A 13,634-nucleotide genomic window follows, 5' to 3' on the forward strand; every position below is an offset into this window, starting at 1 on the left:
TGGTATGATGAGTTCATTTAGTCAAGTGGATTGGTTTCTCAATCTACACTCTGCATCCGCTCACTTCAAACTTCATAAGACCAATCAAGTTGAAATATTTAGAAATATTTGGAGTAATTCGTTGGTTCAAGTTGATGTGAATAGTTTTTGGTCAAATTGGTTGACTGATTTTTTAAATTCTTTTTATGCTGTGAATTTTGGAAGTGATGGGGCAATGCTATGAAATTTTATAAGAGCGAATCTAACTGTGAACAACTATGGATATAAATATACACACATTGCATTATAAGAACTAAATGAAATAGATTTAGCTTACAATTAGAACTTTTAAGGATTACTTTGAAGAGGAAAGCCTTTTTTAAAAAAAAATAAAAATAAAAAATATATGTGGCATTCTTCATGTAATGATTTTTAAATTTATCCACAACTCATGTGCCCACATGGGACTGAATCATCCATTGATCTGTATTGGGCTTTATGTACTTCAAATTTATTTGGAGGAATTCATAAGGTATTAGTTTGAGTTCCCTAATGGTATTATCATAATGTGATATCTTTGTACCTCAGAAAGAAATCCATCACTGCTAATCTGTGCCAATGGAAGAAATTGTTTACTGTGTTTTGTGTTTGTTGGGAATGCAGAGCCTAAAACGGAGATGGAAGACACAAACAAATCTGGTTCTTCCTCGCCAAGCGACTTTCCCTTGAGAACCGGATGTTGTCCATTGCCAGCTATGCGGTCTCCTTCACCATTTTCACGATCATCCTCGCCATTATTGCCTGGTAGCTCACCTTTAGGATCACCATCAACATTAAATAACGAGTAAGTGTTTGAATTTGTAGTTAATCATGTTTAATTATGATTGGATTGATAGAATTTGTGAATTTATGTAATTATGAATTTGTGAATTTGTGAACCAATTAGGAGTCCAAAATTTCCAGTGATGGACTTAGTGGAAGAAGACTTAGAGGTAGAAGAACAAGAAGGGACAGGGGAAGAGGGAGAGCAAGAGCCTACAAATGAGGACTTGGATACAAGTAGAAAAAGAAAGACTACCTCAGATATTTGGAATCATTTTACAATGAAGAAAGTTGATGGAAAATTTAAAGCCCAATGCCATCATTGTAGCAAACTTTACTTGGGTGATTCTAGCCAAGGTACAAACCATTTGCGTAATCATTTAGCAAGATGTCCATGGTTGAAGTTTAAGATATAAGGGATATGCGACAACAAGTCGTAATTAAACAACAAAATAAGGTGGATGGAACTATAAGTTTAAATGCTTACCAATTTGATCAAGTCAAAGTGAGGAATAAGCTTTCTCGTATGGTCATCCTACATGAATACCCCCTTTCAATAGTTGACCACATTGGGTTTAGAGAATTTGTGGCTTCTCTTCAGCCTTTGTTTAAACTTGTCTTAAGAAATACTTTGAAGAGTGACATTCTTAAAATCTATGATAATGAGAGGGAGAAAGCTTTGAAGATGACGGACAAGAATGGAAGTAGGATGGCAATTACCAATGATATGTGGACTTCAAGTAACAAAAAGAGAGGGTTTATGGTCATTACTGCTCATTTTATTGATCATACTTAGACGTTGCAACGCCGGATTTTAAGGTAATTTTTTATCTATAAATTGAATGTTAAAGACTTTATGTTAAATTGAATGTTTATTGAGTTATGTTATAATTATTCATATTATTTTTCTAGGTTTGTTTATGTTCCTTCTCCACACACGAAAGATATCCTTGCTAAAGTACTTGTTGATTGTTTTTCAGAGTGGAACATTGATAGGAAGTTGTCCACAATAACTGTTGATAATTGTAGTACTAATGATGCCATGATAAGACTTCTCTTGAATAAGCTTGATACTAGTTCTCTTATTTTGGGTGGGTCTATTTTTCATATGAGGTGTGCTGCACATATTTTGAATTTGATTATTCAAGATGAGTTGTCTCTTATTGGTGATGGTATTTAAAGAATTCGATAGTGTGATTTATTGGACTGGATCACCAAAAAGAAGGCAAAAATTTGAAGAAAATGCACGTCAATTGCGTGTTCAATGCACCAAAGAATTAGTCTTAGATTGTAAAACTCGTTGGAATTCAACTTACTTAATGCTTTCTACTGCATTGATTTATAAAGATGTTTTCCCGCGTTTGGCTAAACATGAAACATCTTATACTTGTTTGCCACATGATTATGATTGGGAGTTAGCCAAAGATATTTGTGGGAGGTTGGAGTTGTTTTATAGTGTGACTAAGTTTTTCTCTAGTCGTAAGTACCCCACAACTAATATGTATTTTACTTTGGTGTGTGAGTTGAAAATTGCATTGAATGAATGGAGTTTGTCTTCAAATGAGATGATAAGTACGATGGCAAAAAGCAAGCTTGTTAAATTTAATTCTTATTGGGCTAATGTTAGTGTTGTTATGGTTGTTGTTGCTATCTTAGATCCAAGATATAAGATGAAATTGTTAGAGTTTTATTATCCTAACATTTATGATGATAATTTTGAGTTGGAGATTGAAAAAATTAAGAATCTTTGTTATCATTTCCTTGATGAGTATGGAGATATAGATGAGTCCCCTGTAGATAATGAAGGAAGTTCTCACATTCCTGAATGTACTTCAAGCCCTATGGCTCAAATGAAGTTTAGGTTGAGTGGGGCAATGTCATCTTTTGATTTGTTTGTGAACAATAGTTCAAGTAGTTCAAAGAAACATGAGAGTGCTAGAATGGAATTTAATCATTTCATTGATGAGGGAGTGTTGAAGAGGAGTGAAGATTTTGATATTTTGGCATGGTGGAAAAGTAATGGTCTCAAGTATCATACTTTACAAAGGATTGCAAGAGATATTTTAGTCATTCCTATCACAATTGTTGCTTCAGAATCTGCCTTTAGCACTAGTGGGAGATTTTTAAGTCCACACCGTAGTAGGCTACATCCCAAGACTATAGATGCAATGATGTGTGCTCAGAATTGGTTATGGAGTGAAATCAATGGTTAGCAATTGTCTAATTTCTATTTATAAAATCAAAATTGTATTTTTATATTTGTTAGTTACAATTTGATGAAGTTTATTCCATTTTTTAATTCATTGTTGTTGTAGGTTCTTCAACTCTGTTTGGAGATTGTACACTTCAATCAATTCTTGATGATGGGGAGCCTAATGAAGAGGATGGGAGTTGTGTCACAATTGTGGAGAATTAGACATTTTGTATTAATTTAGTAGCCTTTTTAATTTCTTAGACTTGTTGGATTAATTTGTTGGTTTGTAATTATTCTAAGCCTTTTTAGCCTTTTGCAATTTCTTAGCCTTTTTAATTTGTTGGTTTGTGGAGGAAAAGACATTTTGTAATTTCTTAGACTTGTGGGATTTATTTTGTAGCTTTTTAATTTCTTGAACTTGTTGGACTTGTGATACTTATTTCTTGGACTTGTTGGATTTATTTTATTTTTATGTTTAGCTAGTGATTTTAGTTATGATTTATAGATGTATAATTAACAGGTGATTTATTGATTTATGATTAACCTATGATTTGGATTGATTTGGCTGCCATATAACATGGCCTAAATGCCAAATTTGGCATTTGGGCCACGTTATATGGCTTGAATGGGCTTGAATCTAGGCAAAAATCTTAATGGGCTTCAAATTTATTTTTTTTTTGGTTTGGCCAGATTTGGGCCCAAGCAACTAAACAGGACTCGGCAGGGCGGGTCTAGGCCCAAAAAAAAAAATACTAATCAGGTTGGGTCTGGGTATGCAAAAACCCAGCTCAAACCCTGCCCGTTGCCATTCCTACTCTATGGCATGCATCTAGTAGTTCTAACTTATACTTACTTCTTTTGGGTGAGATGCCATCCTAATAGGACATTCCTCCTTAAAGAAGTTTGAGCAGGAACCCCAAAATAGACTCCCTCTTTCTCCCCACCGCTAGACCACACCCTCTGATACCCTTGACCTATGGCCCACCTCCCATGTATTGGTTGGGTACAAGTAGATGGTGCCTGGGCCCTATGTGTATGCTCCACTTCCATTTGAATCCATTACTTTTTTGGCCTTCACGCCTTTGCTATTGCCTCTGTGTTTGTCTGATTCTACTATACATTCTAGTAGGTGTTTAACTTATGGGTCTTTGGTTTCACGTTCTTTACATTCTATCTCTTCTTTAGACTGAGCATTGCTTGGGTGTAGACCCTCTCCTTCTAGCTTAGTCCATCTTCTTTCCTGTGTCCGTGGGCTCCTTGGCTAGTGATCCTGCCATGCCATTACATTGCTCCTACTATATCATTACCTCTCTTTTATTTCCTTATTGCCTATGGGCTTACAGGCTGATGTTTCTACTGTGCCAGTCCAATTTCCACATTCTTACCTCTTTTGGGCTTTACAAGCCAACATTCCTGCTGTGCCAGCCCATTTCGTTCCCTTGGCCTCATCAGCCCATTTACTTCTTCTTTACCTTTTTTACTCTCATGGACTTTTGCTAATTCCTTTGGGCTTCCTTAGCCCAACTGTCACATCTTTACCTCTTATTACTTTTCAGGCTTATTGGCCTTTAAGCCAATCCAATGGATTTACTAACTTATTTCTTGGGTTTTCTCGGCCGATTTACTTCTTCTTTACCTCTTATTATTCTCATGGGTTTACTACTTCATTGCTTGGGCTTTCTCAACCCATTTATTTTCTCTTTACCTCTTATTATTCTTGTAAGCCTACTAGTCATTATTCCTATCATTCTGGCCTGCTGGGCTTACTTTACTATTTTTTCCTTCTCACTCTCTTCATATTGTTGGGCTTCCTCTGCTATTGGGCACTTTGTCAAAAGTCGGCATCAACAAATATTTAATATGTCTATATATTGTATTGAATTCAATACATTAGAACATTAGACTTATATTCAACCATTAGTCAATGGCAGATGAGCCTTCCTGATGTTGGGAACTCGACTACACTACCTCAATTAGTGGCGTTTATCTTGAGTCCCTTTATGAGCCCAAGTTGAGAGGTGGCACCAGAAGGGTCCCAGATCTGTGAGATACAAAAAAATAGGGAAAAAAATACGCGCAAAAAAAAATCACAAAAGACAGTATTTACGTGGTTTGGCAATTTGCTTACATCCACAATGTTGTAGAGATTTTACTATTCATAGGAAAAAATATAAGATGTGGCAGTATAGTTTTCTCTCTAAAAAACAACGCAAAATCCTAATCTCCAAAATAACGGTTTTTTTATCTTACGCATAGGATTTACAATGGGCTCCATAGATTAAACCTCAAAAAATCTCCCATTAAAAACCGTAGCAATTTTATTTTAGGTCAGGTCATAATTTGAATCAAATACAATTAGGCTCCACAACACCGTTATTACGTAACCACTAACCATCAACCGAGTTTGTCTCAGAATATGAATCAATTCCCATGGTTTTTTTTTTTTTTTTTTAGACAGTATTTACGTGGTTTGGCAATTTGCTTACATCCACAATGTTGTAGAGATTTTACTATTCATAGGAAAAAATATAAGATGTGGCAGTATAGTTTTCTCTCTAAAAAACAACGCAAAATCCTAATCTCCAAAATAACGGTTTTTTTATCTTACGCATAGGATTTACAATGGGCTCCATAGATTAAACCTCAAAAAATCTCCCATTAAAAACCGTAGCAATTTTATTTTAGGTCAGGTCATAATTTGAATCAAATACAATTAGGCTCCACAACACCGTTATTACGTAACCACTAACCATCAACCGAGTTTGTCTCAGAATATGAATCAATTCCCATGGTTTTTTTTTTTTTTTTTGGACCTTTCACACACTTACATCGTATTTAGTGGCTGTTATGCGTGATCATCATCTGGGACTTCAGTTCAGGTGGAACCCAACTGATATCATGGGGTTCCTTTGGCATGTGAGTGATCATTTTGAACCTGTACTCAAATCATGGGCTCCACGTTTCTTTAAAATATTCTCCCAATTACTAACAAAAAAATTAAAATTAAAAAGTTGTATTTAAAAAGGATGAGATTTTTAAAATTATATATAAAATTATGATGAAAATATACTAACATTCTAATTTCTAAGGTAAATCAAGCTAATCAAATATTTTAAGGACAATTATTAGTTTAAATGAATAGTATTATGTAAAGAGTATATTGTAGTTAAAGAAATCTTCCAATGTAGCTAACATTTTCCATCTTAGGAGAATAATGTACAATTCTTTTAACTACAATGTACACTTTATATGAATAGTTCAATACAAACTAATAATAAATTTTCATATTTTAAGTTATCACTTTATGTTAATAGTTCAACACAAACTAATAATAAATTTTCATATTTTAAATTACATTTTTGCATTAAAAAAGGTTAAAAAAAAAAAAAAAAAAAAACCACACACACCCATACACTCTTACACATGTACTCCACGTATGGTGAATCGACAAGTAGAACAAAGTTAAAAGAAAAGGAAGATTTCAGACACCATTCAAGACCTCAATTTATTGCCGTTCGACAACAATGTTATCCTAAATTATTGACCGAAAGATATTTGAAAATCATGTATAAGACAAAGTTTGAGGAAGGCTTCTGGCTGATTTCAGAAGGTAGATACAATAATTGTGACTTTAGAGTCAACTTTGATCGGGTTTTTTGGGGACAAAATTGCCCTTTGTCTTTTTCGGACAAATTATATAGTCTTATGCCTCATTTTTCAAACTAATTAGGAAGATGTTCATCTTTTAAAACTCGATTTAATACAAATCGAGTTAAGCCCTATAATAGTATTTTTAAGGAGCCTATAGTGATGTTTTAAGGACCTGTACTGGCGTTTTTTTAACTCGACCTCCATGAAATCGAGTTATAGGTAAAAAAATTGCTTATAACTCAATTTCATGGAGGTCAAGTTAAAAAATGTCACTATAGGTCCTTAAGACGTCACTATAGGCTCCTTAAAATGTTACTATAGGGCTATAAGAATTTTTTTTTTTTTAACTCAATTTGTAATAAATCGAGTTTTAAAATAAGAGAATTTTCCTAATTAGTTTGAGAAGGGAGGCATAAGACTATTTAATTTGCCCGAAAAAGACAAAGGGCAATTTTGAACCCATTTTTTCCCCCTAATTCTTCATCAAACACCAAGCCTTCTCAAATCTTTATATCCAGAACATTAGAATGAAAAAAAGACGACTAAAATGGGAGTCAACAAAACCACATGGGCTGGTTGATGTCTTTTTTCTTCTTCTTTTTGATTTCACATGGGCAGATGTCTGAATGGCATATATAAAAAATAAAACCATGCAAATGTCTAAGTTCCATTGCAATAACTTTATTCAAAGGCACGTAATAAAGTACTTTACACACGTATTCGTGTGCAACTTCTATCCAAGTTCACTGGTTGTTTTACTCTCTTTACGTTTAGAGTCTCTAAAACTTTTACAGTGGCACATTTTTGTCGGGCCCTCTAGGCGACAATGCCATGTTATAAATAAATTCTTCCATATCAAATATATGAAAGTATATTGGATTAGGGTCCATCAAATCTTATGAATGGAAATCGAAATTGGTTAATTTTTGTTTTAATTTCTCCTGGACCTGGTTCTAAGTTAACTCAGTCTCAAACCCAAACAAAGTTTGACTGAGAATTCAGATGGCATAGTCCAAATGTTACGTAAAATCTGTCCCAAAAAGTCATTAACTAACTATGTGAAATCTTGGGGTTGATTTGTGCTAACTGCTAAGTACTGTCAAAAANTCTAGTTGTGGGATTAGAAGAGCTCTAGACTCTATTGAGATCACCCATAAAAATATGTAGGTGAGATGTTCTTACTTAGGCCAATGAGTATTATCATTGTGGTTTTCTTGACTTTCGTATTAAATGTTAATGCATCATTTATTTGGGCACAAAAATTAGAAAATTTAGATAAGATACATGACACAAAATTAGAGTCCAATTTATAATCTCCATAAAAGTGTGCAGGTGAGATGTTTTTGCTTAGGCTAATGAGCATTATCATTGTGGTTTCTTGGCTTCCGTGTTAAATGTTAATGCATCATTTATTTAGGCACAAAAATTAGAAAATTTAGATAAGAAACATGACATAAAATTGGAGTCAAATTTATAATCTAATTATATTTTTTTTGGAGTTTTGGTTAGGACAAGTGGCGCAAAATTGAGAATCCAATTGAAATCTAATTGGATTTTCTCTCTGCTTCACCTATTATTATATATATAGATTAAGGAAATGCCAATGTTTTGAAACTTGATTTACTAAAAATCAAGTTTCAATTTAAAACTAGATTTTTGGACAATTGAGTTATAATAAACTAAAAATTAAAAAAAAAAAAAATTCTGGAACTCGAGTTCTATGATTTTTATTTTTATTTTTATTTTTTTATTTAAAGTTTGATTGCCCCATACCTATAGTTGCGTTTAGGGAGCCCTGGCGTTTTAAAGCCTTATAGTGGCGTTTAAATGAAACTCGAGCTCCATGACCTTGAGTTCCATGCAAGTTTTTATTTATTTATTTTTTAAGTTTGATCACCCCATACTTATAGCTGCATTAAGGGAGCCCTATAGTGGCGTTTTAAATGGAATTCGAGCTCCATGAACTTGAGTTCCATGCAAGTTATTTATTTATTTATTTATTTTTAAGTTTGATCGCGCCATACTCGATTTTGTACAAATCGAGTTTTACATTGAAACTTGATTTTGAATAAATCGAGTTTCAAAACAGGGGCATTTTCCTAATTAGTTTAAAAAAGATGACAAAATGCTGAATTTTTTGCGTAAAAGGGTCAAAGGCCAATTCTCTCTCTCTCTCTCTCTCTCTCTCTCTCTCTCTCTCTCTCTCTCTCTCTCTCTCTCTCTCTCTCTCTCTTATATATATATATATATATATATTAAACAAGTGTTTTAGACTATGGTGCGGTGTGCACAAACTATGGAATTCAATTTGGCTTAATGAGTATGAGTACTGACTACTGAGCGTAGGAGTGTAGGAATCAAAAGTGAGAAACTTTTAGTTAATTTTATGGGCCATATGTATATTGTAGTTCATGTTTGAATTGGGTATTTTGCACTCTTAAGTGCCTGTTTATTTCAGCTTTTAGAAGTTGAAACGCACAGTTTGAAACCCCCAGCCCCAAAAGCCCATTTGGTAAGGTTCAAAAAGCAACTTTTTGTTAAAAGTTGTGTTTTGGGTTTGTGAAGAAAACATGCATTTGCAAAAAGGAGCTTAGAGCTGCAGTTGCAAAACGCACAAACACATTTTCTCAAAACAGAAATATTACCGTTGGTGGATTTCTTGTTTTCCTAAATTGCCCATAGTTTTTTTTTCTACTCCTCTATGTTGTTGTGCTGCGGCATCTCATCTTCTTCTTCTTCTTCTTTTGTGCGGCTTTTTCCTCTTCTCTTCTCCTTTTTTATTTATTTATTTATTTATTTATTTTACATCTTACATATCTAATCTTAAAAAAAAAAAAAAAAAAAACCTTTTGAATTCGGTAGAGTTTTTGATGAATGGAACCTTTGGAGACATGGAGTAGAGAGAGGGAGCTCGAGAGAGAGCTCAGATTTGTTTGTGTGTGTGTGTGTGTGTTGGGGGGGGGGGCTTTGTGCGGAGGAAAGTAAAATAAAAGGAAGATAAGAAGATGAGGACGAAGTGAATGTGTGGATGAGAAAAAAGTGAAAGAAAAAAAAGAAAGAAAAAAAAGAAAAAGAGTTTTTGGGTTTGGGTAAAGCAACGTGGAAGAAAATATAAAGAATAGGAACACAGATTATTTTACAACTTCTTCTTCATAACTGTGATGTTATAGGGTATGTGGTGGAGAAAAAATTGTGGGTACTAGAACAACTCATTTAAGAGATAAGTGTTAATAAAATTTTATTTTACAAAGATTAATTTTAAATTAGTATTGTGAAAATATTGTGACATTTTATTATATCTCTAAACTTTTTAAGTTAGTACTATTTTTCTTTAGAAAAAAAAATAGTACTATTGACTAAAAGTACTATTGACTAAAAATAGTACTATTGACTAAAATTGTGGGTACTAAAGTTTATATACTAAGTTGTTATTAGTTCTCGTCTATACCTATTAGTGACATTTTTTTTCCTACCATTAAGAGTACGTTTGGTACACTGAATGAGAATTACGACGGGAATTGTAATTTTTATTATTAGGAATAAAATGTGTTGTAATGTAATAACTAAACCTATTCATTAGTTTGGTTGTGAGTTATAACATTAGAATGAAACTTAATATTTATTTTTGGAAATTTCTTACTCATACAATTATATTTCCTTAAAAATTGTTATTTTTAAATTTAAGAGAGGTATGTGTTATTTTTTATGATTTTTTTTTTATTTTTATAATTGTTAAATGTATATGGAAAGTTTGTTTACTTGGAAATATATTAAATTTTGAAATTATTGCACTTACAAAGGAATAACTAATACAACATTTTAAAGAGGAATAATTATTCCTCATTTTGAAGAATAGCTATTCATAAGAAATGATTATTCCTTGTAATAAGAATATAATCAAACTAAATAATAACTAAACTATAGGAATAACTATTACATTACAACGTCTATTACAGTGTACCAAACATGCCCAACAACTTGTTATATAGACTTTATTGTGAAATTTTTATGAAAATATTGTGTCCATAACTTGCATTAAAAGAGATAATTAAAACAAAGAATTTTTTTTATATAAATATTGTCCTTTTTAGTAATTTATCCATCAAACTGCCACTTTTATAAGTGCTAGCTAAATACTCAATTTTTTCAAAAAATATTTTTTAACAGTTTTTACCAAACACTCAGCTTTTTTAAAAAACACTTTTTCATATTGCACTTTTTGAAAACTCCATATTTTCAAAAAGCCCCGTTTCAAAAGCTGAACCAAACTCACCCTAAATCTAACTGCCACAACCGCATGTAAATGTAAGCAGACACTATGATCTGATGCATGGTCTTATGCATCGCAGACGTAATTAGGCGACAAGCATTCCTAGAGTATTTATTTCACAAGATCTAGTTTTAGTGAGATTTCATATTCCTATTTCACACCAATAAGATAAGATTTGAATTATGCATTCGACCAGCTAGCATGATAAGACTTAGCTTTTTGCCTTTGGAGGGCGTTTGTTTTTCTTTTAATCTTCTTTTTCCTCCTTGCTTTTACAAATTTAACTAATCAAAGCCCTTGCACGTTGATTGTGTCTATGGTCAAGGATTCCTATTAATCAGGCCAATATAATACAAAAAGCAAAACATTTATCATATTTCTTCTATCTTTGTATCCATTTATCCGTAGTTGACTTGCATTAAGGCCCAGACAACACATAGCTAAACCTTTGTTTATCTTTTTTAACATGGTTTGCGCCAAAACGAATAATATTATTGGGGTTAACTTCAAGTGTTGTTGTACTTTATTATAATGTGGCATGACAATGGCTATACACAAGTTTTGGAATTTATTAGATGCTAGCTAAATTGATTTTCAACCGGCCTTCAACAAGCCATCTTCATGATTACCGATTATTATTATTTTTTATTTTTTAGAGGGTAATTACACTTTGTCACCCTGAACTATATCCCGAATTACACTTTGCATTCTAAACTTTCAAAATGCATAGTTAGCACACTAAACTATAACTCATGTTACACTTTGCACCTCGCCATTAATTCTGCCGTTATCTTAGATGGAAAAGCAAAATTTATGGTACAAAATATAACTGAGACTATAGTTTAGGGTAACAATTAACAAAAGATGATTTTTCATTTGTTTCTAAGGGATTGAAGACAAGGATAATTAGATCTATTTACGTAATGTCATTCAAGATAATGGCATAATTGACGGAGGGATGCAAAGTGTAACGTGGGTTATAATTTAGGATGCAAAGTGCAATGCTTGATTTAACGCCAACTTAAAAGTCACAATGCATTTTTTTTTCTCCATAAATGAGTTTTAGCCTTGAGTAAGAGATTCAAACTTTCAAACTAATAACGTCTGTTTATGAGAAATGCTCTCCAATCGAATGTGTTACACTTATATTCAGAAAAATATAATTCCGTAACCTTGCTATATATGTTGTCTAAAAAAGATGGGAAAACTGCTACTATGCGTACAGAATTAATGATTTTATACTTTATGATTTAAGGGTAAAACTTCTATATACAATATGTACTTTAGGTGAAGTATATTAAGTTATTCAATTGAATTCGAACACCTTATTTTACATTTAATTATTCTTTGAAAAAATAACACTATTATTATCTTATTGATCAATGCAGCCAAGTGTTTGAATTCATGATTTAATCATTTCATATATATATATATATATATCCAAGTTTTAATCATGATTTAATCCTTTCAAATTAATTTGTCACATTCGCATTTAATTAGTTTAGCCTATTAATATTAAAATTAAAATCTTAGCTAAGAAAAAGGAAAACATAAAAATTGGGAAAACCTAATTAACTGCATTATCAAGGTTCTGCAATCAGATTTTAATATATGGGTGAACTGGTATTTGACAAGAAACTGATGCAATTAATTACTGCCCATTGGGCATTCCAAACAAAATATATATTTGTGGGGGAGGGGATGGGGAGATTACAAAGTGATCCATAATTGGACACCTCAAAATGGGTATTGAGTTTGCATCTGTTAATATCTGTTGTAGTTTCTGTTGTAGTTTGTATTTGTTACTTGTAGTTTGTATATATATAGAAGTGAACTACAAGTAGTTTAGCAATAGCATAGCATAATAGTTTATAATACGGCTGTCGTTTATAGTTAGTTAGATTAATGAGTTAGTTATTAGTTGGTTATTTTCTGTTTTCATTCTGTTTCATTTTCCCGCCTCTGTTCTCCCTATATAAAGAACAGAGTTTGCTAAGTTGAAGTAATGAATTCATTTCACAAGATTCATATTGTCATATCTCTTTCTCTCTCTCTCTCAGTGTGTGTGTGTTCCTCCATTGATGAATCTTTGGAACTTGTATGAATTCAATATGGTATCAGAGCTGAACTAGTTTCAGAGATCATTCACTTCTGGTATTCTCTGATTCTTCCTAGTTCAATTATGTCCTTTCTTGATTCTTTAATGCTTCATTCAGATCAACTAGAAATTTATCTTATTGTATTTCTGTTGATTCTTGCATTAAGATCATCATCTTCTAGGTCTTGATTTCTTTTATGTGTTGAAAATCTTGATCGTGATCTTCCTGTTCATAATTGAAATTTGAACCTCCAATCTCAGGGTTTCAATTTCCTTTCTTTGATTTTAGGGTTTCCAATCATTTTTTTTTCTAATTTGATCAAGATTGAGAGCTGAATCTTGATTTCCTATATCTCTTGATCGATTCTCGAGAAAATTGGTTCTTGATTTTCTTTATCAATACATCTAGCTATGACTGAGAGTACATCAAGTGCTACTCATCCCACTGTCCAGCCTTGGGAAAATACATCCAGTCCCTATTTCTTATCTAGTGGAGATAATCCAAGAGTTTCTTTGGTGGTTCAACATCTCACCGAAGAAAACTATAATACCTGGAGTAGGGCAATTCTCATTTCTTTGGATGCCAAAACTAAATTGGGATTCATTGATGGCTCTATCTC

The 13,634-nt window shown here is 32.6% G+C and overlaps 1 protein-coding gene across 1 annotated transcript; it reads left to right on the forward strand.

The window, feature by feature from the left end:
* Positions 1–656: 656 nt before the first annotated feature.
* Positions 657–3,217, forward strand: LOC112033403 (zinc finger BED domain-containing protein RICESLEEPER 2-like). Its single transcript, XM_065783140.1, has 5 exons — positions 657–823; positions 926–1,158; positions 1,782–1,892; positions 1,984–3,009; positions 3,117–3,217. Exons 1-5 carry the CDS (start codon positions 657–659, stop codon positions 3,215–3,217), a joined length of 1,638 nt encoding a protein of 545 aa, XP_065639212.1.
* The last annotated feature ends 10,417 nt before the right edge of the window (positions 3,218–13,634 follow it).

Source organism: Quercus suber, unplaced genomic scaffold, assembly GCF_002906115.3.
Source record: "Quercus suber isolate HL8 unplaced genomic scaffold, Cork oak 2.0 scaffold_16, whole genome shotgun sequence".
Classification (NCBI taxonomy): Eukaryota; Viridiplantae; Streptophyta; class Magnoliopsida; order Fagales; family Fagaceae; genus Quercus; species Quercus suber.